Here is a 23,437-nt window from a genome sequence, read left to right on the forward strand (position 1 = left end):
CATTTTGATCAGAAAATAAATATAACTTGTACTTTCCAATAATGCCAATCATTTTTTTTTTACTATTTTGTGAAAGAATTTAACACTTTACTTAGTTTCTAAAGTTTGAGTAAAACATTATATTAGCATCCTGGTATTTTTTATTTGTCATTCATAGCAGTTATGTCTCATTGGTTTCTGTGAAAATGTTACTCATGAATATGAGTATTTAAAAGGCTGTTCAATTTACATTTCATCATGGCATTCTTCTTGAAATGTCTACTTCTCCCCTCTTTTGAGATGTGTTTCAAGGAGGCTCTCATCGCTCCCAATGCATTTAACCACTTCTCGGCCAATCACATTCTCAACACGATCAGCATCTATCCCTCGAGGTTCTGCAACCTTTGCCACCAAATGTTCAGGAGAAATTATTATGCCCACTGGGAGATCTTGGGTTGCAACCAACGTCTTCCCAAGTTTCTTCACCACAGGCTCCTCACATGGAAGGCAGTTCTTCACTGGAACCCCAAGTGCTTCTTCAATCTCTCTCACCCCTTTCACAAAATGCTCAAATTCCTCTGGCTCCAGTGAACATTTGTGATCACTTCCTTTGGCATTCTTATCAAACGTTATGTGCCTTTCTATCACCTGAAAAAATAAAACAAGTTTTAAATTAAATCATATTAATTACACATTTGTACTGTATACCTGCAAATTATATGAGATCATTTTTGGAAGGAAAACAATATTACAGTACCTAAACCACATCATACGTTGTATTTTTAGGTATATAGTACCTGTATACCTAAACTGATACGTAAACTGTTCTACCTGCTCTAGTTTTTGCCCTCCTATTTTAATGTTTAGCTTAGCCTTTTTCTTTCTAGAGAATCGCATAACCTTTGTTTTATTAATATTGATTCTCATCCCATACCTGTCGCACTGAATTTCCAATGCACCTAGCAATGCTTACAACCCCTTGGCTGACTGAAAAACTAAAGCTTGATCATCAGCAAACCTAACTGATTTTACAAATTCCCCTCCAACTTTCATTCCTACCTACAGTTCTTTCCATGCCTCTTTGGTCTTGGGGAACTTTGTCTTCGGCGTGTGAGATCAGGTTCAGGCTCTCTATTATCGACCTCTTTATTGCTGTATCATTATACATGCCTCTCTCCCTCCTGAACCTAAGCTGATCATTCCATAAGTAATCATGTGCCCTGTTTTTCAATATGATTTTGTGAATTATTGTATCTAAAAGTAGAGTTCAGTGCCTCATACATAACTGCTGCACTGAAATTGCTTACTTTCCCTTGTGGATTTGGCAATTGAAATGGTTTCAGTCCTTGTTGATGCAATACTAATCAAGTGGAGCAGAAGGAAGCAATAACACAACGTACCCTTGCACCGAGGGCAGCAGCTGCCAGAGATATGACATAACCTTTCTCATGGCCTGAATATCCCACATGCACCTCAGGAAACTCCTTTCTCATTGTCTCCATAACCCTCAGGTGAACTTGGTTTGGCGGAGTAGGGTAGCAGGAGGTACACTGCAGCAAACAAAGACGTGGATGTTGTCCCTGAACATCCAGGATGGATTTCACAGCCTTGTGGACATTTGCCAGGGTCTGCATGCCTGCAATATTTTGTTATTAATTTTGGTGTATTATTACCATTCTGATGATCATTATACAGTTCAGAAAAACCTTGCTGCTGAAATCACTTTGAGGAATAAAAAAGCACCACAATTTTGCTGATTAAATAATAAAATAATTTAGTCATCATTATTATTATTTGGTAATCTACCGGTTAAGGTAGGTTTTTGGGTGGACACAGCTACTAAATAAAACAATTTGTGACTCCTAACGAAACACAAAATCCAGCATCCTACTCTATATCACGTCCCTCTTCATCTCCGAGTACTTTCTTCCTCCCTTCATTCATAGTCATCATATAATTGTGAATAATCCTGAACTTTGAACATGGGACGAATACAGATATAATAATAATTTTATTGATGGACAAGTAGCCACAGGCCTAATTACTGAATTTCACAGAAATCACAATCAAATAGTCACTTTATATATCATAGTATATCTAAGATAGTATGAATAAAAATGGAACATACTCTATATTAGTTAAGTGGAAACAAAATATTAGGTCTCAAACAAAGTATACCAATTTAAAAAAACATATCATCTCTAAGAAAATTTAATTTACTATTGGCATCAGAATATACACAATAGATGTACATATAATACTTGGAAAAAGTGGACATTCACCCTAACAATGCATTATGCAAAAGTACCGCAAATAGAGATGTAGTTTGGGCTTCAAATTCATTAAGCTTGTATCATGCAAATCAGAATGATTACATAAAGAGTTCATAATCCATATTTCGTGGTTCAATGGTGAGAAAAAGTATAATATCTGTGTGAATGTGACATTGAGAACATATGGTTATGTCCAGTGTTCTTTGCAGGGTCATGAAATGGAATGAGATTAAGTAGATGGCTGGAATTAATATCTCCTTGTAACAAGTGACATAATAATAGGTCATTCATTGGTGTAACAACAGCAAGTTAAGGATTCCACTTTGGTTGCACACATTTATGTTGGCCCGAACTGTCAATGGCGCATTGGTTTACACTGTCATCAACACAGGGACTGATAAAGATTATGCAATTGCTTGTGATGGATGAATTGATACTTCTAACATAGAACAATAAATATTTAAGAGATATCTTGCTGCTAGCATGGAGTCACTTAGTAAATCTAGTTGTAGTACCATATGACAACAACAATATAAGGCCCACTGAAGGTAATAGGAACTCTCTAGAACCAAGATGTACAAATTAAGATATTGAATGTTCACATTTAGCATCAAACTCAGTTGAAGCTTAGCTTACCTTCTCCACCCAACAACATACTGAATACTGCACATTTCTACCTCCTCAGCGTTCATCAGCACACTACACCTATAAAACCTAACTTAATATATTCTAGAAGAAGAAGCATATAGGTATATTGTTGAGTGTATGTTTCTCCCAAGGACTAACATATCTATTAATAATCATAGAAATATCTTAGTATTTTTTCCTTGGATAAAGTTAGATCTCTAAGAATAGTTGAAAAACGTTTAATTTCATTCATGACTCAGGACACACATTCGGTTACTATTCAGCACTGAAATATGCCAATTTACAGCCATTTTCTATTACATTATATGCCAATTAGCCATTTTCTCAGTTCTCTTCTAGAAGCATAAATCTATACCAAGAGATACATACATGTATGCAGTTTCATTTGAGAAAGTTTATTTACAACAGATATTGACGGCGGAGATAACTTGGGCAAAAAAAGCCGTAAATTACTGGGATATAGTTTAATATATTACTGAAAATGATTATGGTTTTATTATTTTCACCTTCAACGTTAGATAGAACATAATCAAATAGAGTTTGAGTGTAATGGAATTTGCAGGGCGCTCATTGTCAGACATATGAATATTAAACAAAGACATCACATCCTTAAAATCAATTTTAGCTTGGGAGTGATCAAACAAAGTGCAAGTCTACTCCGTGATTATGACATTAGAGCAGGGATAATGGCAATGGATAATTTTTCCAGAAGGGAAGTGAATTCACCTAAAAAAGATGAAAATTCATCAGTGGAAACTGTTAAGTAGAGACTATTGAAAATGCTTAATCTTTCATGAAAGAGTGGAGAATACTCGAGGAGAGTTAGAGGGAGGAAAAAGTAGTGGAGGAGGTTCAGCGTGCCATGGTCCAGTCAAATTCCTGATTTTTTTCCCCTAGAGCATTCTGAAAAAACTTGTTATTTTGGGATGTGTCCCAGCCTTTTTAGTAAGACAAACTATAAATCTGAAGGGCAGCTATGCCCAAGACCTGCTTCCTGTACCTGCTTCTTTACATTTTCATTTGATAATATGATTATATATTTGCTCAAGTATAAATTAAAATTTTATAAAAATATTAATATGTTAAATCTTTCATAAATAAGTACTCCTATATTATCTGCCCGTAATGCTATAAATACCTGTAGATAATACAATCGGCCGTCCAGTGGCAGCTGCCTTTCTAAGCAGCTGATAGTTATTTGCATCACCTGAACCAATTTTTATAAATGGTACATCCATTGAATGCAACAATTGCAGAGAAACCTAAAAGATGAAAGTTGATGGTTGTTTTGATTTAAAATATTTATTCAATCATGTTATTTGACTTTTATAATATTAAAGCCTCATTTATTCCTTATTTTGTTATATTAATTCAATTACTCCCATCCTCCCTATGCAACAGAATAATATAGCACATATATACATGCACAGATTACGTATAAGTTTGGTCATAGGCAAGATGATGGAAAAAAACACAAAAAAAGGACACATGATACAAAATATAAATCAAATTTATGGCTTCTTTTTTAAAATTCATCCCTTTCTCCTTTTCTTGACATTTCTCCCCCTTGTCTCTCCTACTTTCTTCACCTTACTGAGTTGTACACATTTAATGAAATCTTTTTTATTCACAACAAATGATGATAATGACTTCATCATTGCTAAATGAGCTTTCCACACAATCTGGGCTGCATGTGAATATTTTATCCCAGGTACCAAGAGTAAAATTTTATTTAAATCATTAAATTGTCTTGGGAATACCACAAAATTTCTTAAGAACTGGTTTCATTTATATAACAGTGCTAAATACCTAATGAAGAAATTTTCAAATACATTCTCACATGCAATACATTTAACTGTTGACCTTGCATGTGAGTTTCTCATCTGTGAGGTTATCCTTAATGTCGTCTAAGCAATAAAATAAATTGATGTTTTGCTGTTTCTAAAATCTACCTTACTTTAAAATCTGGCAGTCTTCCTTATTTTCATGGTTGTTCCAATTATGGGAATCCTACAATGACCCAGTCACTTTTTCTAGTCTGCCAACTCAAGCTAAGAAATGGACACCCTAGGCGCATGATATGGTGCATAACTCATATTTGCTGTTATGAATGAAAGCTTAGTTAATTAGCCTTTCCATGATGGTCTAAAAGAGGCTAAATAGAAAAAATTAAGAGATTGAATGATGCCTGGCCTTCATAGACTTATTTATTTGCTGTAAAAATGTTTCTATAATAATGTGAGATTGCTTAAAGGAAAAGCTCACCTGGAATGCTAAGAGAATTAATCCCTTTCATTAAAATATTCCCTACTATGGACTATGGCATTTGGATTGGACCTTGAGAAAAATATGAATAACTATTGAAAATCATACTACAACTTTACCTCATCCATTGCTGATGCAGTAAAAGGTATGCCTATTTCTTGAGAATATTGCTGAAGTTGATAGAATTGAGATTCAGAAAATTCTAAGTGACCCTTGTGACTCCCGTAAGTGTCTCCCCAGGAATTCTCCGTCGTATAAGGACGATCTAAGGCTGCTGCATTGAACTTAGTTCGCAGATCACTCTTTTGGAACTTCACACAATCTGCTCCACTTTCCTGTAATTCAAGCGCATTGAAACAATAATATAAAATATATGAACAATATAAAAAAAATTGGAAGCTATGATCTTCGTAGTCAATGCCTACCTTTGCTTTCTTGATAAGATACTTCGCTATCTCAATGTCTCCCTGGTGATTCTGGCCAACTTCAGCAATAATGAAGCATGGGCTGTTTGCATCAATCCACCTATTTGGGCAAATTTCCCAACTCTGGGCCATTTTTCCTAAGAAAAAAAACATAATGGAAAAAGAGTAAATTGTCTATGGAATTGGAAAAAACAACCTCTGGCATGAGAAGAAGTAAGGCTTCTAAGGACATCATTAAGCAAAATCCTTACAATCGAAATCAATATGGAATTTTAAAAATAGGGACCAGAAAATCTCTACATTTTTACCATCTGAGAATTTAGAAGAAATAATGGCAGAAACAAAAAAATGATAAGGTACGATAATACATGCCATGTCAATCAATGTAAGACAGGATCAGTGGTAAAATTATTAGCATTTTATACTGATTTCAATGTCATGCAAGGGTATTACTCAACAAAAAATGGTAAGGGCGACGAATTGAATGAAAAAGAAGAGAGCTTGTCAAATCTATCCAACAGAAATGATAATATGGTAAAAATCAAGGATTTCAACTCCTTTAATAGGTATAAGAAAAGCAAGAAAAGAAATATGCTGAAAAGTTTGGTAAGGGAAATCAGAATGAGAGAGGTGGCAGAGTATTACAATTCTGTGGCCTGAAAGAATTGGTTGGTTGGAATGATTGAATGTTCACAAGATAAGAACATATAAATTGAAAGTACCATCAAATAAATTTCATCCAAGGTAGACCTATTAGGTAAAAGCTATCCATAGCTGCCAAAGTTATGATCGAAATATTTGAGTAATTACCTATCGATAGTAATCATACACCTTCTATAGCTAAGTTCAATTTTTGACTTGAAAAGAATGAGAAATCTAGCCAAGAAAAGTGGTCCTCAGGCAAATTTAAGGGAGAAAATATATAAGTAGAATTTAATAAATAAAATAAAGTTTAGGCACGATAGAAATAAAGAATTGAAGGATTGAAAGTAGAGTGATGGAGGGAAATGGAAGTGAGAGCTTAGAAAACCATGGATGACACAAGAAATATCATGGAGAAAAGGAACAAATAGAGAAAGATAGATTGGGAGAAGTGAAAAGTAATAAAAAATATTACTGCAAAAAATGTAGGCTGGAGAGAGATCAATTATGAAAGGGGGTTCACAAAAAGACTGTATAGAAGATACAAGTTTTGGAAAAATAACGCAAAAATGAAATCACTACAGAATGACACTAGACATATATATGGCACAGCGAAATAGAAAGAAGGTAATATATCCGCTAGTTAGTTGAAGAAGAAAAAGTAAATGGGTGTTGAAAAGAGTTTCAAGGGAAGAACATTAGGTATTCAATTGTTTCTGGCTCAACTTTGTGGAAGTTCATGTTCATTAAACGAAGAACACAATGTATTTTTCCACTATTTTTATTTTTGGACTACTAGTTATTAATACTACCTACTAGATACTAATAGCACCTGATGATGCCTAAGCATTGAAACTAGTACTATGAAAATTAAGAACAGTGGAAAAATACATTGTGTTCTTCATTTAAAGAAGTATATGAGGTGGAAAAGACATTCAAAATGTGAATAATCATTTGAACAGGAGTATAATTCCAAATGAATATGTAGTGGTCATAGTCTTAATTTTGTTTAACCAAGTCACCATAAATTTAAGCAAGGCCTACCAATTTAAAGAGCAGAATTTGACAAGGCCATAGCAAATTTGAAGAACAAGAAGGCATCAGGAATTGAGTGTTACCTGTGGAAATGATGAAAACTGTAGAAGAAGAAAACAAGGTTTTTAATATCACCATAGAATTCCATGAAAATGGAAAAAAGTGCCCTCAGACTTGGTACAAATTAATTGTGTGTCATCTTCTGCCTCCAAGCTAGGGCTTCCTGGGGAAGTTTCCTTCTGACCACCTTTGAATCCACATCCAACTTCGTCACATTGTCTCTCCACTATAATCAAACAATTTTCTATCGATTCAATCAATTCAGCTTCTCCAATATCTCTGAACCTATTCAACAACTTGTCATACTGTGCCCCTGTTGGTGACTGTGTTTCCCCTTTCTTAGCTCTGAATCAGCAACCATTGATAATAATAATAATAATCTTTATTTGCCCAGAAGACACTGACACAGTGTAATAGATACATCAGATAAGTGTATAGGACACGTCATATGTACATATAGATGTTAAACAATGATGAAATTCAGAAAAGCATGACACAATAATAAATTTTTTGCATAAAATATATTCCATATTCAGTATGGTTATTTTTTCTCCATGAATTCCATTACAGAATAAAACTGTTCTTTCCTTAAAAATGATATTAATTTCTTTTTGAACAGGACTGGATCCTTTACGTACTTAAAATCGTAAGGGAGCCTGTTCAGTGCAAGGAGGCCCATTGATTTAGGCCCCAGGGATGTATTTAAAGTCCTGCAATAAGTTTGATGCAGGTCTCTGCAGGCTCTGGTGTGGTGGCAATGAACGTTGTCATTTGTCATATAATTGGATATATTACTTTTAGCGAAAATGCATACGACATAAATGTAAATACATGGAACAGTCAGAATATTTAACCTTTTGAAGAAGGAAAGACAAGGTGTATTGTAGGGAGCATTGCATATTAATCGTATTAAACATTTTTGAGCTTTAAAAATTGAATCAGAATGAGGGGAAGAACCCCAGAACAGAATACTATAGATAATTAAAGAATAAAATTCTCCGTAATAAATTGAAAGTAAGATATCAAGGCTTACAGATTTCCTAATACTTCTAATAAGAAAGCAAATGGAATTTAACCTGCTACGAAGATTGCATATGTGTTCATCCCATGATAAATTTTTATTTATAACAACTCCCAAAAACTTGGATCTAGAAATTTGAGGTACACACGTTCCCCCTAGGTCAATGGCCAATGAAGCAGGGGCTTTATTTTTATTAGAGAAGTATATGAGTCCAGACTTGTCAGGGTTGAGTTTCAGAGAATTTTGTGAACACCATTCACAAAGAAGTTCGGAAACTCTAGCTGCTGTCAAGGTCAAGTTGTTTAACGATGGTGCTGATACAATTACGTTAGTGTCATCAGCATATAAAATTGGCTCGGCTCCTGGAACTGACTGCAGAACTTTTGGTAAGTCATTAATGTAAAGTAAAAATAGGATAGGGCCCAAGACTGAGCCTTGGGGTACACCTAATGTAACTTCTTTACTAGGAGAAGTAAAATTAGTACCGTTCTTTGACAAAATAACCTGTTGGTGCCTTGCGCTGAGGTAAGATTTGATCCAGTTATAAGGGATACCTCTGATGCCATAGTGTCCTAATTTGGACAAGAGTAACTGATGATTAACTAGGTCAAAAGCCTTGGAAAAATCGAAGAATAGTCCCAAGGTTTCAATTCTATTATCAAGATTTGAAAGTATTAGGTTTACGAGGTGATAGGTAGCTGTAGATGTAGATCTGCATTTCCTAAAACCATTCTGTGAGCCAGACAAGAGATTAAAAGATTCAAGAAATGATGTAAGTCGATTATGGAAGACCTTTTCAAATAGTTTCCCTATCTGGTTTAATAAAGATATTGGACGGTAAGAATTCATATCCTGCTCAATACCTTTCCCTTTATAAAGTGGTACAACTTTGGCAATTTTAATGGCATCAGGAAAAACACCAAGTTGTAGGGATTTATTAATTAGGAAGAGTATCTGTTCCTTGATAGAATTAATTGATTTTTTTATCACAATCCCTGGGATACCATCTGTACCAGGACTACTTTTGTTAGGGAATTTTTTAATGATGTTCATCAGTTCCAGTTCAGTACAAGGAAGCAGGTACAATGAATTAGACAGGCTTGGGATTAGAGGATAATTAACAGGAATTGGAGTATTTGTAGTAGTCTGGTGGGACAAGTAGAAGTCATTTAAGTTGGATGCCATTTGAGAGTAATCAGAAATAACATTACCGGTGGAGTCCTGTAATTTGAAATCATGATGATTATTGATAGAACACTTAGCTTCCTTTATAATCTTCCAAATTTCTTTAGATTTGTTATCGGCATTGAGAATTCTACAGTTGTTAAATGTTTTTTTAGCCAGTTGTAACTTTTGACGGTACGTTTTTTTCAGTGTTCTATACTCCAAGCAGTCTATCGAGTTACATTTATTTTTATAAGAGATAGCTAACTCCTTCATTTTTTTCGAGAGGCATCGTATTTCATCGGTGACCCAATGGTTTCTAGTATTTAAGGACAAGTTTCTAGTTTTGTGGGAGACCAATGGAAAACAAATGTCAAAGTAATATTGATATGAAGAATAAAAATACTCAAATGAGTCATTGTAGGATCTGAGTTGGTATAAATCAGACCAATCATGGGACTTCAACATATAATTGAAGATAATAAAGTTTTGCTCTGTAAACTGCCTTTTATAAATTTTTTTGCAGTGACTAGGAGAAGAAATTAAAATCTTGCATAGAAGAGGATAGTGATCTGATATGTGGGATTTGATTACTTCAGTATTTACTTTTCCCAAATCAATGTTTGTTAAGATATTGTCTATAATAGTAGAGGAAAGGCCGTTTACCCTAGTGGGTTCGGTATTAGTAACACAAATGTTGAAAGAGGTAAGGATATCTAAGAATTCCTGTTTGGCTTTGGAATTACTTGCGAAATCACAATTAAAGTCCCCAGTTATAATTAAATTAGGTTTTGGTATAGCATCATGAATTAGCTCTAATAGTTTGGCAAGTTTGTTAAGAAAAACACTAAAATCACTCGAGGGAGAACGATAGATAGATAATAAATGATATGCGACATTATTTACACTGAGACCCACGACACAGGACTCGAAGGACAACTCTTCATTGAGAAAATCCTGTGAGAAACAGGTTGGGAAAAGGCGCACACACTGTGAAACTAGAACCAATACACCTCCATTTCTATGCTTTGAACGGCAAAATACATCGGCGATGGAATATCCAGGTAGATTTAAAAATTTCAAATCACTTAATTTCAACCAGTGTTCATTAATACAAAGGACATGAGGTTTATATTCACTCATCAGGACCTCAAGATCCAGCAACTTGTTACTAAGACATTGAATGTTAATGTGCAGGACCTTGAGGTACTTCGCTACCCTGTCGATGTTGTCGGGCGTGTCTTCCAAAAAGAATAATTTCCGACGTGCACATATTTGGGCCAAAATGAAGGCTTTATGAGGGTTTCCCGTAGCTCACTATTCACTGAAATGCGGAAGGAGGCATGGTTGCCGCGGGTCACTTCGAGCTTGACAACTTCCATGACCGATGAAGTATCCAGATCAGGAATTTCCTCTCGAACATATTCCTGAATAGCTTCCACAGTTGTGCTGGAGTTGAGATTCCATACATGAAGATGGTAAGGCTTTTTCTCCACTACTGTCAAATCCCTGTGTCTATTCATTATACCCTATCTCTAGTGATAACACTGTTCTCTTTTCATCAAATCCTGAAATAATAAATCATGCAAAATCTGCTTTTTCTTGTCTTTCCTGGTCTACTTTTTCGATGGTCCATGCTTGTGGTCCATTGGGTGCCACGCTACATACGAATGTGATTATGTATTGTTTCCTCGTCTTGAACACAGCAGTAGTCTTTTCATTGTGAATGCTTTCTTAGCCGGAGCTATTCTTCGCTTGATGTCTGTAGTACTTCTTCCATCCAATGTGATGGTACTTCCAGGATAGGTGAAGGAATCCACTTGCTCTAATTTTTATCCTTCCAGTGTGACTTCTGTATTCAGCTTCTCTCTTCCACATACTAGATTTTTAGTCCACATACTAGGTTTTTAGTCCACATACTAGATTTTTAGTCTTCATCTTGTTTAAGTTCATGTTGCATCTTTGTAGAACTTGATCCAATACGTTTAGTGACCTTTGAAGACCCTCCTGGTCTGCTGCTATAATTTGAAAAGACTAGTAGCCTTCGAAACCTGGTGCTGAAGGAGGATGCTTAGGATTGAATGGACGGATAAATTAAGAAGCATACAGAAGAATAGATGAAGAACAGATCTTATGGAACACCATAGTGAAAAGAAAAACCAAATGGATTGGCCACACCCTGAGGCACAATGGATTTGTGAAGAATATAATGGAAGGAAAAGTTCCAAGAGGAAGGCCAAGGGATAAATGCATGGGACAAATTAAGAAGTAAGTACATTGCAAAAAATACCAGGAAGTAAGCCAATTAGCATCAAATAGGGTAGGATGGAGGGCTGCACTCAACCAATCTTAGGGTTGAATGACCAATGATGATGAAGTAAAATCTGTTGGCGCAAAATCCAAAAAGAGCGACTAGTTTGTAATGAAAATTTAAATTATTTTTTACTAATCCCTAAAAACCATTAGCCAAATCCTTGAAGCTTTGCTAAATAAATGTAATATAACAATTTCACTAATTTTAGAGCAATTTCACAAAATGAATGAAATAAATGTGTAAAGCGTAAATATTTTAATTGCTTCTCACTACTGTCATAGTTTTTCCTAGTAATGCTAGGAGAATATTGAAGCTGTTTGTTTAATGTTTTCTCATGAATTAAACAACCTTCCCACAGTTTTCAAATGCTGGAAGGGAATTTCGCAAAAAACATACTTTATTAAATGATGTGAAATGTGTATAACATGCTCCTTGTGAAAATGCTAATGAGTTTATTCTTGCCAATCATGAAGCATTGTTAACAATTATTTCAAACAATTGTACTCTATTTTCATTTACAGTAGCTTTAATGCTCACCTGCTAAAGCCCACACCTGCAAGACATGCCTTTACAAGCCTTCTTAAATCTTTTGGTTTGAAATTGGTAAATTAGTAACTCACACATCACCTATTTATTGACCATAAAGCTGGGTATGACAGTATTAATGGACAATGATTATCTTGCAATCCAAGAGAAGTAAAAACCTACAGAAGACGAGTCATGCCATTGAAGATGTCAATGAGTGAAACTAGTGGTCAGCATTATGGCTGGCCGGAAACTGTCAGAAGTGCAGGTCATCCAAAGTGGTGAATGCCAGGGAGAAAAGCTAGCATGCATCCTATTCAATACCACTTTTGAAAAAGTGATAAGGGAAGGAAGCCTAGTGAATAGGGTGATATTATTTGCAAAACAGCTGTACCATTTATATATAGAGATAGTATAGACATAGAGTATCTATAGCACAGGAACTGTACTGTAATACAGTACCTCTATTTTCTATTTAGATATGATATAGATTCACCAAATTAGGAAGGAATTGATGGGAAATTGCCCAGGCTAGAAAAAGCTTGCAGGAATATAGAATTATTTCAACCAGTCAGAGACGTAATATATATGGTTTCAAGGAAATCAATCAGGAATAACAATCAATTGTATATGCGGCTGGCCACTCCCTCAAAAGGGCAGGAGTTCAAATTGATAGTAACATGCTACAATGACATTTCAGAGGAAATAAAGCTAAGGCAGTCCTCTAGGGTGGGGTGAAAAAGGGAGGTGGGAGACGAACTCCCACCCCTCTCTTTTCTTCAGCCTCCCATTCCCCATGTCACCAATTAGAGAGAGTTTTGCACACAGCAGATCAAATCATGCCATTTCACTTTAGCTCCAGTGCTTGGCATCCATTGCTGCTCATCCTGCTGACATAGTCGAGCATGCCTTAACTTTTGAAGTTCATGATCAAGCTTGAATGTACCATTGGTGACGACATTGCAGCGTGGAGTCATAGGGAAATGGATCAGGGAGGAGAGTAGCCAGGGTATGGGCAGACCACCAATGCTGCTGGCTCTTCCCCCCTCCCCTAGGTGGAGGGGGGCAAAGTGATATCATGCTGAGGAAGCCCGGGTTGGGTCTACCTAACCCCTCCCCATAACAGTATCCATCGACCTCGACTACAAAAATTTCACAAAACTATTTTAATGCGTAAAGTACTAAAATTACGAGGTAATTGCAGTTTAATTCGTATGTTATTATATCGATCAATTTCAGCCAGTGTTAGTCAGGATATTGGGTGGAGAATTGGGATGAGAAGGGATTAACATCTTCTTCCCAACTGAGTGAGGGAACTTTCTACCAGGCAGAAACCAGGAACTCGACATGCGAGTACCACAATAAAATTTCAAAAAGCCCTCCTGCCTTGACCACCCCAACGAGTGTGAAGTCCAAAAAGTTCATAGCATCTGGAAAACCGGAAACCAAAGTATTAATCCGTAAATTGGTTTGGGTACTCGTTACTTATGATGTGTTACCTGTCAGAATTTTGAGTATTAATTTTAATATTTTATGTAATTTTTCCAACAGTGGCAAAGAGCCGATTTTTCATGAATAAGGTTACTTGACTCTAGAATCTTTATTACATATCACCAAACTGATCACTTATGAAATTCATGAGGCCATTGCTCACCTTAGACAACTGTGCGTTACAGGAAGAAGGATGAGAAGGCATATTAGTCAATTGTATTCCATCGCCACAGAGACCCACCTATCAGTTGAATAGTACAATGAACAGGATTGAGATAGACTGGACATGAATTGAAGATACAGAAATTCCTAAACAGATAAGTAGCAATTCTGGGGGACAAAGAGGACAGAACTAAATGTTTGAACTTAGTTGAGGGGAACATCTACAGCAAAAGGATTATGAGATTGGAAAACAGGATAGCATAGAACCAGGATAATTAGGAAAAAATCAATGTTCTCCACATAATTGGTTTTACATTCCTTTTTGGACCTTAGTATGTCTAAGTTTGGACCTTACTGTAGAGCCATGGAATATGCAAAATATAATTCCGCTCATCTATGCCAAATTAGTCTCCCAATAACATGAAATTGTCAAAATATAAAATTTATCAGCATCCATTTAGACCCAAATTTGGCATGGGAGACACACATACTCTGTCTTTCAAGTAAGTTAAGTTTGGCTTCGAAGAAAATATTGACCAAAAATGTGCTATTAATGTGTTTCTACGGCCTTATCTACCCATTTCTGTATTACATATGCTGTCATTCTCTGAGGCCGATCCTTTTTCCCAAGTCATAACTGCAAAAGAAGATTATTCGCATCCCATGGCATCTGAGCTTCCAATTTCATCTGTTCGTCTAATCTTACGCTCCTACCACTTCCATCCATTTACATTCTATTCGCAGTAAACTATATGAAACAACATTTGTCAGACTTCCATACAAATGCTCACACCACAGTCAACATATCAGAACCCTGTCAACCCTGCATCTTAAATACAATCGAATCAAAGCTGCTAGTCTACGACCAAAGTCAATGGGACTAAACCTATAAAATGAATTACCACAGAAATAAAAAATATGAGAAACTTTACTCAGTTTAAAAGACAAATTTAAAAATTCACAGCTGAGAAAAAACATTACAGCGTGTCTAAATTTATTAATGATGACTTTTTACCTTTGGTTGCAAGTCCTTTTTTCCTACAGTTTGCTGAGGAGGGCTACATTGTCGCTGAAATACGCGTATCCGACGCAGACGCTCGTCTTTCCCTGTTTTTTGCTAACTTTGAGTAATATTCTCCCAGCAGTTCGGCCCTTGTCGAATGTGTCAGCTCTGTGTTTCTCAGCTCAGAATTTATTTACGTAAGCAGTCACGGATAGTGTACATCTGTTCATAAGCCCAGGTATCCTAAACGGAGTCTCTTTAACCCTGTGAATGATCCCAATTTGGTTTGAGTGACTGGGTCTGTAGTTGGTCACTGGCGAAGTAACATTCCCGCTTACTACTGCAGAAGGATGTTCGGGTTGAGAGGTTTTGGTTGGTCACTGCCGTGGTATTTCTTTTTCTACAAACCATCATGACAAAAATTTTGTTTTCATTGCGGGACGAGAGGTGCTAACTTATTACGGATATAGGAGGTGGCATTTTATTTTATTAATTTACAAGGCCACAGAGTTCAATTTCTTATACATTTTGATTTGATAAAATTAGAGGGGGATCAGAACTGAACTTACTAGGCACCAAACTATATTCTATATTGAAGTAGAACATAAACAATTCAGGAGTCAATGGGAAACTATACCTATGTGCTTACCTATTCTTGAAACTGAAAAAGCTGATCCCAGCAGGATATTTGAGAAATGTTTATTTTGCCCCGTCTCGCAGTATCTAACCTATGGCCTTTTCATATGGGGATATGCACCCGAGGTTATAGGTGTCAAAGATTCAAAAATAGGCAGTTATATCATGGTTAACATATCTCATCTAGAGAGCACCTAACACTATTCAATTCTAATTTTCACCCGGGAAAGTGTATGTAATTTTACAAACTTGATCCATGCCAAGGAGCAATTAAATAAATTTCCCTGTTAATCAATCATACTCTCATCGCACGAGGACTGATGGTAAACTTTATGTGCCCAACTGCAGCCCCAAAAAGACGGTTGAATTTGTAAATTTAAGCATTAAAATTTTTAAATAGTCACCAGAAAATTCCAGAGCAACTGGTGTAACAAGATTCAAAAATTGAATAACCTCGTGGCAGATATCCAACCCAATCCATGCTTAAGAAAAATATTATGAACGCAATTTCAAAGCGATATTTTTCTGGCCATATTACTGCACACATGCATCTACTGAATGTAAATATGTTGAATAATTGTTTAGCTTATTAAATAGATAAAGAACGTACTACGGCCGAGTGCATGGAAAGAAAGTAAAACCCAAAGCCGTACACTTAAGGGCACTTATAGGTGGAATATAGAAGGGGGTGGGAAAGTTATTGTTTGGCGGGAAGCCAGAGGCCAGTGACCCGTCACTCAAACAAATGAAATTTAAAATAAATAGTTCTACCAATTACTCCCTTGATCAGGTATTTGCACACCAAATTGACCTTCACAAGTCGCAACCACACACACACGCAGGGTTTACGGGGCGGGAAGCCCGACGCCAGTGACCCGTCACTCAGATCTGAGTGACGGGTCACTGGCGTCGGGCTTCCCGCCCCGTAAACCCTGCGTGTGTGTGTGGTTGCGACTTGTGAAGGTCAATTTGGTGTGCAAATACCTGATCAAGGGAGTAATTGGTAGAACTATTTATTTTAAATTTCATTTGTTTGAGTGACGGGTCACTGGCCTCTGGCTTCCCGCCAAACAATAACTTTCCCACCCCCTTCTATATTCCACCTATAAGTGCCCTTAAGTGTACGGCTTTGGGTTTTACTTTCTTTCCATTGTTTAGCTTAATGATTAGTAACTTTAATTTGATTTAGTTTTGTACGAGGCATTTCATTTAGAATAAATACATTATTTTTCTACCACCAACAAAAAAAACAATTTGTTGCATTCCAATTTCACGAAAACCACAGAAGAAAATGGCTGAAGATAGCAATGTGAAGAAAAATTAAATTGTAAAATTAATATTTTAATATACTGACATCGACACAAAATACAATGCAATTATTAAAAGTAAAAAAAAATTGTGAGAAGTACATATTAATAACCGATCTCCCTTTCGTCCTATCTACGAAATATCATCGGATCAAAAAGATTCGTAACTGGCTCTTAGACGTTATTCAGTAACATAATGCAAGTTACGACCAGCTGAAATTTTCAAGAACTACGTGCATGGGAAAACCGTGGGTTTTTTAAAAGGTGCGTAGTACCTTTCGCAAGCACGGTTGGTTACATTGTACCTTCAACTTACCTTCACATTTGGTAAGACTGAAAAGACAAAAAAAACAAACGACAGTAAGCACACGTGATTGGTCAACCAACATTTCAAAAGAAGGATACATTCGGCGCGATTCCTAACGGCCGTAGGTGAACTTCAATTCGTGAGCAAGCTGGGGCCAGTTAAAGTGAGCCGTAGTGAATGTTTGATGCATATATGGTCGTATGTGTAATTCAGTGATCACAGATATACATTTCAGGAAATTTCGAAATGGTACGTAGTTATAACCAGACTAGTGTCGATTTATTTGGCTTCAGTGTTTGGGAGTTATTTCCGATGCATCTACGCAAACTAATTCTAGCCTATGGTATGAGTTGTATACGAACTAAAGAACCAGATTTTAAGCTCAATGTACCCATCTAAACATTTTGAATTTTCATTGTGTGTTTTCAAGTCACTGAACTTTATTTTAAGCAGCGAAATCTAGCATTTTTCATGTGAAAGAAATACTAGGTTGTAGGTTTTGTTTTTTGTTGGAGAGGTCTCATTATTCCTTTGATTTTTTCCATTATATCATGAGCGTAAATGTGTGCGTGCCATCAATAAATATAAAGAATGTTGAATGCTGTCCTATTTTTTGGAAAGGTGTATTGTGGAATTTAAGCCTAAACTGTTCAGGCTGTTTAGGTTGGAAATTTAAAGTTTACTGTTAAATCATGGTAATTGGTGAATATTGTTAAGAAAGCTGAAGATATGTTATCAAGTTGATTTTCTTGCCCTGTAGGACATTGTGGAAAGTTGTAGCCCTCGTGAAAAGACCAGTTTGAAACCAATTTCTGCCAGATCTTTTTATGGGAAACATATTAAGAAAATTGAAAACAAACTAAGCAGAAAGGAAGGAGCTTTATTGCACCTGACCCTTCAACCGTTGCCTAAGAATCTACGTCATTTGGAGGGACCTACCCAAACATGGAAAATTTTCAAAAAACAAAAGGACGCCCTGGACTGCGCGATAACCAGAGGAAATGGACTGATGGCATTTGCATTTCAACAGAACTCTGGGCAAAGGTTATTTTTAGTTGCCCACCCAGCAATTTTCTGGCATTATGACTCTTATAGAAAAGGCCAGGTTAGGTGCACGTATGAAATCATTCCGGAGAATACTCCTTGTAAAATCTACTTTGATTTGGAATATGATATCCGTGTCAATACTCCTCGAGTCCCAGTGAAAATTGTAAATTCGTTCATTGTGATTGTGTCCAATTATCTTTTCCATTATTTCAATTTGCGTGTGGACAAATCTAACGTTCTTATTTTAGATTCCAGTACTGACGTTAAATTTAGTTGTCATTTAATATATCAGTGTAAAGAAGCAATTTTCCGAGATAATATTAACGTTGGCAGATTTGTCAGGCAAGTTTGTGCCGGCATCAGAGAAGTCATTTCGGATCCCAGAGTAATAGATGTAAACCCTGAATTATGGAGAGGTGTCACTCACGCAGAAATATGTGAATTGCTTGTTTGTGGACGTAAGGATGGCGAAAAGTTATTTTGTGACGAGTCTGTGTACTCAAAAAATAGGCATTTCAGATTATACCGTTCCACAAAGCTGGGTAAAAATGCTCCTTTGTTATTGAGTGATTTTAATGTGTATACACCAGTTGAAGATACTTCACAAGAGAAGCTTTTTCTTGATTCGCTTATAACCTGCATTGGGGAGGTTCCGGCAATACCCCTTCAATTCGGGTGTCAAAAAGAAGTTTGTTTCAGAGGAGAAACTGCAAATCGCAAGATTTCAACGATTTCTGAAGTAAGTGTCAGTCATTGTGTACTGGAGAAATTTGTGACTGAATTGATTTCTCCGTGTGGCAGAATTCGGAAAAGAACTGTCACCTCAACTCCTAAAGGACAACGAATCCAGTTTGACATACAGGATTACAGATTTTGCGCCAAAGTTGGGCGGCACCATCGTAGTAATAATATTTACATTGTGCTTGATGGTTCGAGAGGGACTTGGTATCAGAAATGTCACGATCCCGACTGCATTGGATTTCAGTCGGTAGAAAGACAGTTGCCCCCAGAGGTTTCTTTCATTATCGAGAAGGAAGATCCGGATCTTGAGAGGGAAGATGTTAGTTTGTGGGAATGCTCTTCTGTTAGTGATGAAATATTTGTAGAGTTCGGGACTTTTGGAGACTACGGTGGTGTAAGTGATAAGGGGACAACATTAGGTGACTGCGAGAAGGGGGATGTCCCTGAGTTTGGCATTGGTGACAATGACCTTTTGTTTGCAGCGACCAAGTGTTGATATTATTATTCACATAAATGCTCCCTGGCCTGTGAGTTATTTTAAACTAATATTCTTCCCTTTGCATCTACTCGGTGTTGACATTTTTCAGGAAATTGGAAATTCATTTCTTGAAAACGGGGACGAGAATTACCGCCCCGTTGACTCAGTACCAGATGTTCCAAGAGGAAAAGATTCCACTGGGATGACGGAGTCTATTCATGCCAAAACAGTTAAACCGTCTCTAACAAACATTTGTTCTCCAGTCGGTCGCGTACCAGCTACGCGTGTTGTACTCAAGGATATCAGTGCCTTCACACTGAGCACCGAAAGTGAAAAACCCAGGAGAGCTTCCCTGAAGGTAATTGCTTCAGTGTAATCAATTTGTTTAAACTTTATTTTCAAACGTTGAAGGGTTTATTTTCCTGTATGTTGTTATTAATAATCCGCGAATTCTCACGTTGTTTACGTACCTTTTACGTCCAAGCCTTATATTTCTAAGTTGGGTTTAGACGACATGTCGACAACACGAAAAATTTTGTTTTTGCGCACGCGTCTGGCGAGAGATTCGATAATCGCTTCGCAGCAGTCATTTACCGTCATGTTAGCGTCAGAGTTGATAACGTGCAAGTGAAAATGTCTGTAAGGATTCACCACCTGGACTAACTTTCATTTCTTACCGACCGTTATTTTTTTCACTGTTTGTAGAGTTTGATAGCCATAAAAGGCTTCGTTCTGATTCCGCAGAAATGGTGAAGTAGAGTCATCTGTGCTGCTCACGTGACCTATAATACCGGTTGTATCGTCACAGTTCTTTCAGTAGGTGAACGTTGCGCGTAGGTTTTTCATGTGAGTTTCAGTTTTTAAATACGTACTCCGTAGATTTGAATCGATTTGGGTTGCTACATGGCTCCTTTTTAATGAAGATTTTCACTTGAAGACAATGATTTTTGGTTCAGGAATACACGAATTTGAAGTTGACTAGAAATAAACGCAGGTGTTCGCTGCAGGGAAATGAATTTCTGCTACGCCAAATTTGGTGAGTTAAAACCTTATGCCATGGAACATCAAGTTTTTTCTCTTTAACGAGGTTTCATTATAACAATGAAATCTCCTAATGTGTACCGTTTTAGCAGTTATGTCATTTTAAACTGAATATTCTAATTGTAATCATGATGGCAGTGGTTACGGTGTCATGTAGCGTGTGGGTAGAATCCAATTCGTGATAAGTAAACCGTAGGATATTCTGATATTTTTGTGTTGTTTGTGGCTCTGGTGCACATTTTGGTTTTAGGAATAAAATTTTCGAATGTAATCGCAATCTAGCAATAGCTTGAGTGCTTTGCACAATTCCCTTCTGACTGGGTGGCTTATTTATTAAAAGCAGTATTGGGACATTTTATTACCATATTTTAAGGAAAGAATTTCGCCTGATACCTAGGATAAGTACCGTTCAGATAAAATTTCAACGCTAATTTTAAAACCGAGGATGTGCAGTGTTTAGACATTTATTTATATACGGCGATATTGTTAGTGATTGTTGTGTGCAACTCCATCTGTCACTGTCATTGTGTACAGAAAGTTTGAATTTTAGGTATGGAAAACGGTGGATGTGATTCCCTTTCACACAGAAACGTGGAATGGAGCAGGGATGACTTATTGACAATTGTGATAGTATCATGGGTTCAGTCTAACATATTAGCAAGTTACGCCCATATACAGTACACTCCTCCATTGACAGTTGTAATGTGGTACTGCCATCTCGCGGCTACCGTAGTCGCTCTCGTGTTCTTAAATAAAATACTTTCGCGAGCTCATTTGGCCTCATATTCCTCATTGAAAGAAGTTTTTTTTCTGATTCATGCAACATTTTCGCTCTGTACACATTAAGGTAATTTTCTGCTGTTACTGTTTACATTGTTGATGTGAATTATTTTACGGTACTTAGCAATTGTGTATCAAGAGGTTCCAAGGGTACTGAAGGATCTCGTGGACACGTTGCTCATTCTCCTCCCGAAAATACTTACGTTCTGTGTCTTTGATGTTTGTATCGTGGAGCGTATGTGACAGTATGGGCGGAGAAGAGTGTTATATCTTTCGACTTGAATATTTCCCCTATGTCAATGGTTGGTTCAATATTACCGTTTATAGTTTTTAAATTTACGTTAGATATTCTTTAGTGAAAGCTCTTTTCGACATATTTGTTTTTGCACCGATCTGAATCAAATTCGGTGGCGTCAGGTTGGGTCGTGCCAATCAGTTGCGCATTATATTCACACCTTAAAAAGATAGGGTGTGCACTTAATGTACCATCATCTTTCGGTTTGGTCGGAAGGAACTATTCGGGTTAAGCTTCTCAATTTTTCTCATAATCTTTCAGTACCCCACCAGCCATGTTTTCATTTTTCACATGGAATGATTTTTTTTCAATTTGGCGCAAGCGCAGTAAGGTGGTCAGTGTGCTAATATTTCGAGTTGAACAAACAAACCACCTCACGCAATACCTTGTGTGTTAAAATCTTCCATAAATCTTATTGTGTATCAAACTTGGTTTGTTGCTGCAAAAGTGAGCGTTTAATCAATTCGACATTCCATATAGTCGGCACTAAGATCAAAAGAAATTGAGAGGAGATCATACGTCATTCATTGTCAATGAATAGCTTGGGTCTAACTGCAGAGAGACTCAATGGAAGCAAATTATCCTCCCCGCGTATTCATTGTGCATTCGCCAGCCGACGTCTGTGGACGCCCTCCCGTGGCTCACACAGTTCCCGGTCGTCCCCTGCACATCTTTGTCACTCCATCTTTAGAGAGGTCGTTGGGATGTCGTGGGGTTCCAATGATGGGGGGCAAGGTGTATCAATAGGACATAACTTCCGTTGAGGAGACGCCTTGTGTCATGGGCAATGTTCTTCATAGGGTGAGTATTCTACTTTTTTCTAAATAGACAGTCTTCGCGAAAGTGTCTGCTCCGAGTCTAGTTACAGTTATGCCGCGAAACATCATTATCTGGTGTTTTTCCTCACATTCGATTCAAATATTGCTAGCGGGCAGTTCAGTTTGATGAGTGATCGGCAATGGGCCTTTAATTAGCGTGCCGTTCGAAATGCCTACCTATTTTCCCCATTTTCGTGTATTGATCAGGAGCTCCGGCCGAGGTGCAAACGAACGTTGCAGTGCCCCTGCGGTTTTTCGAATCCTTGCACGATCCCGAGTTGTGACAGTCGATGCCCTTCACACTCAGATCGGAAAAAAATTCCCAATCCTTCATAGCAACTGGAAGAGATGGTCGAAGTAAATATTAATTTCTGTCGTTACCTAGGCGACACTTAGTGTGTGACCATTGCTCATTGGTGGCCTTTGATGGAAGAAGTGAGTGTCATTGTCTCCCGTACATGGTCTCGGACTCGCATGTGGCCTCTCTGTGTTGTGTATCCGGCCACAGGTTTTGTGGCATCGTCTCCCCCCCTTCCGCTCGCACCCCCCCCTTTGAGCTCCATATCCGTCCCGTCCCACTATTAACTCCTGCCCCACGTCTCACGAGACAAAGAGGAAACGTGCGACTGCCTTTGAACCTTATGCAGCCAGTGGTACCCATTCCGTTACATTCTCCGGTTTGTGTTGACCAGTCTTATTTGGATTTCGTTAACAGCGACACCGGAAGTTACTGACTGCTTCAAAGGTTTGAACCTCTCCATTTTGACGTCTTCCCCCTCTCCTGGTCTTGTTTTAACTAAGGTGCAGCACGTCACCTAATTGCACCTTAAGTCTTAGGTTGAATGAAAAATAAATAGACTAGATTAGCGAATGCGGATATTCTTTCGTGCGTCATGTTCTGCATTGCTGAAATTATTACCTTAGGCTTTTTCTATTATTTGAAGGCGATTTTTGTGGTTGATATAGTTCTTTTGAAGTTA

The 23,437-nt window shown here is 37.2% G+C and overlaps 3 protein-coding genes across 6 annotated transcripts in view; 2 read left to right on the plus strand and 1 right to left on the minus strand.

Annotated features, from left to right (window-relative positions):
* Nucleotides 1-112: 112 nt before the first annotated feature.
* NANS (N-acetylneuraminic acid synthase) lies at nt 113-20,541 on the minus strand. 4 transcript variants are annotated; one of them, XM_071592845.1, is made up of 7 exons: nt 14,006-14,062; nt 13,738-13,781; nt 5,591-5,727; nt 5,285-5,500; nt 4,039-4,162; nt 1,380-1,615; nt 113-627 (listed from the first exon to the last, which is right to left on the minus strand). In XM_071592845.1, exons 3-7 carry the CDS (start codon nt 5,720-5,722, stop codon nt 259-261), a joined length of 1,077 nt encoding a protein of 358 aa, XP_071448946.1. In that variant the 5' UTR covers nt 5,723-5,727; nt 13,738-13,781; nt 14,006-14,062; the 3' UTR covers nt 113-258. The 4 variants fall into 4 exon arrangements, with proteins under 4 accessions (XP_071448946.1, XP_071448945.1, XP_071448947.1 ...); XM_071592844.1 differs by lacking the exons at nt 13,738-13,781; nt 14,006-14,062 and adding an exon at nt 19,994-20,541; XM_071592846.1 differs by lacking the exons at nt 13,738-13,781; nt 14,006-14,062 and adding an exon at nt 17,267-17,279.
* Nucleotides 17,353-23,437, plus strand: part of LOC139694340 (transforming acidic coiled-coil-containing protein 3-like) — a 48,257-nt gene continuing 42,172 nt past the window's right edge. Inside the window, exons 1-2 of the mRNA XM_071592842.1 lie at nt 17,353-17,420; nt 19,633-19,881. Of these exons, the coding sequence (XP_071448943.1) occupies nt 19,726-19,881 (156 nt within the window). The 5' untranslated portion in view covers nt 17,353-17,420; nt 19,633-19,725. The remainder of the gene's footprint in view (nt 17,421-19,632; nt 19,882-23,437) is intronic.
* On the plus strand, nt 18,267-19,541 carry LOC139693478 (DNA-directed primase/polymerase protein-like). Its single transcript, XM_071591655.1, has one exon. The coding sequence runs from the start codon at nt 18,267-18,269 to the stop codon at nt 19,539-19,541; it is 1,275 nt and encodes a 424-aa protein (XP_071447756.1).

Source organism: Hetaerina americana, unplaced genomic scaffold (assembly GCF_022747635.1).
Source record: "Hetaerina americana unplaced genomic scaffold, ioHetAmer1.1.p SCAF_5, whole genome shotgun sequence".
NCBI classification, from domain to species: domain Eukaryota; kingdom Metazoa; phylum Arthropoda; class Insecta; order Odonata; family Calopterygidae; genus Hetaerina; species Hetaerina americana.

Bases quoted from the DNA above. Each gene is read 5' to 3' on its own strand.
- NANS (XM_071592844.1), bottom strand. From the start codon at position 5,722: ATGGCCCAGAGTTGGGAAATTTGCCCAAATAGGTGGATTGATGCAAAC. The intron at 5,501-5,590 runs GTAGGCATTGAC...CTTGAATTACAG, and splicing joins ATCTTATCAAGAAAGCAAAG to GAAAGTGGAGCAGATTGTGT. The intron at 4,163-5,284 runs GTAAAGTTGTAG...TTCATCTTTTAG, and splicing joins CTGCATCAGCAATGGATGAG to GTTTCTCTGCAATTGTTGCA.
- LOC139693478 (XM_071591655.1), top strand. From the start codon at position 18,267: ATGGCATTTGCATTTCAACAGAACTCTGGGCAAAGGTTATTTTTAGTT.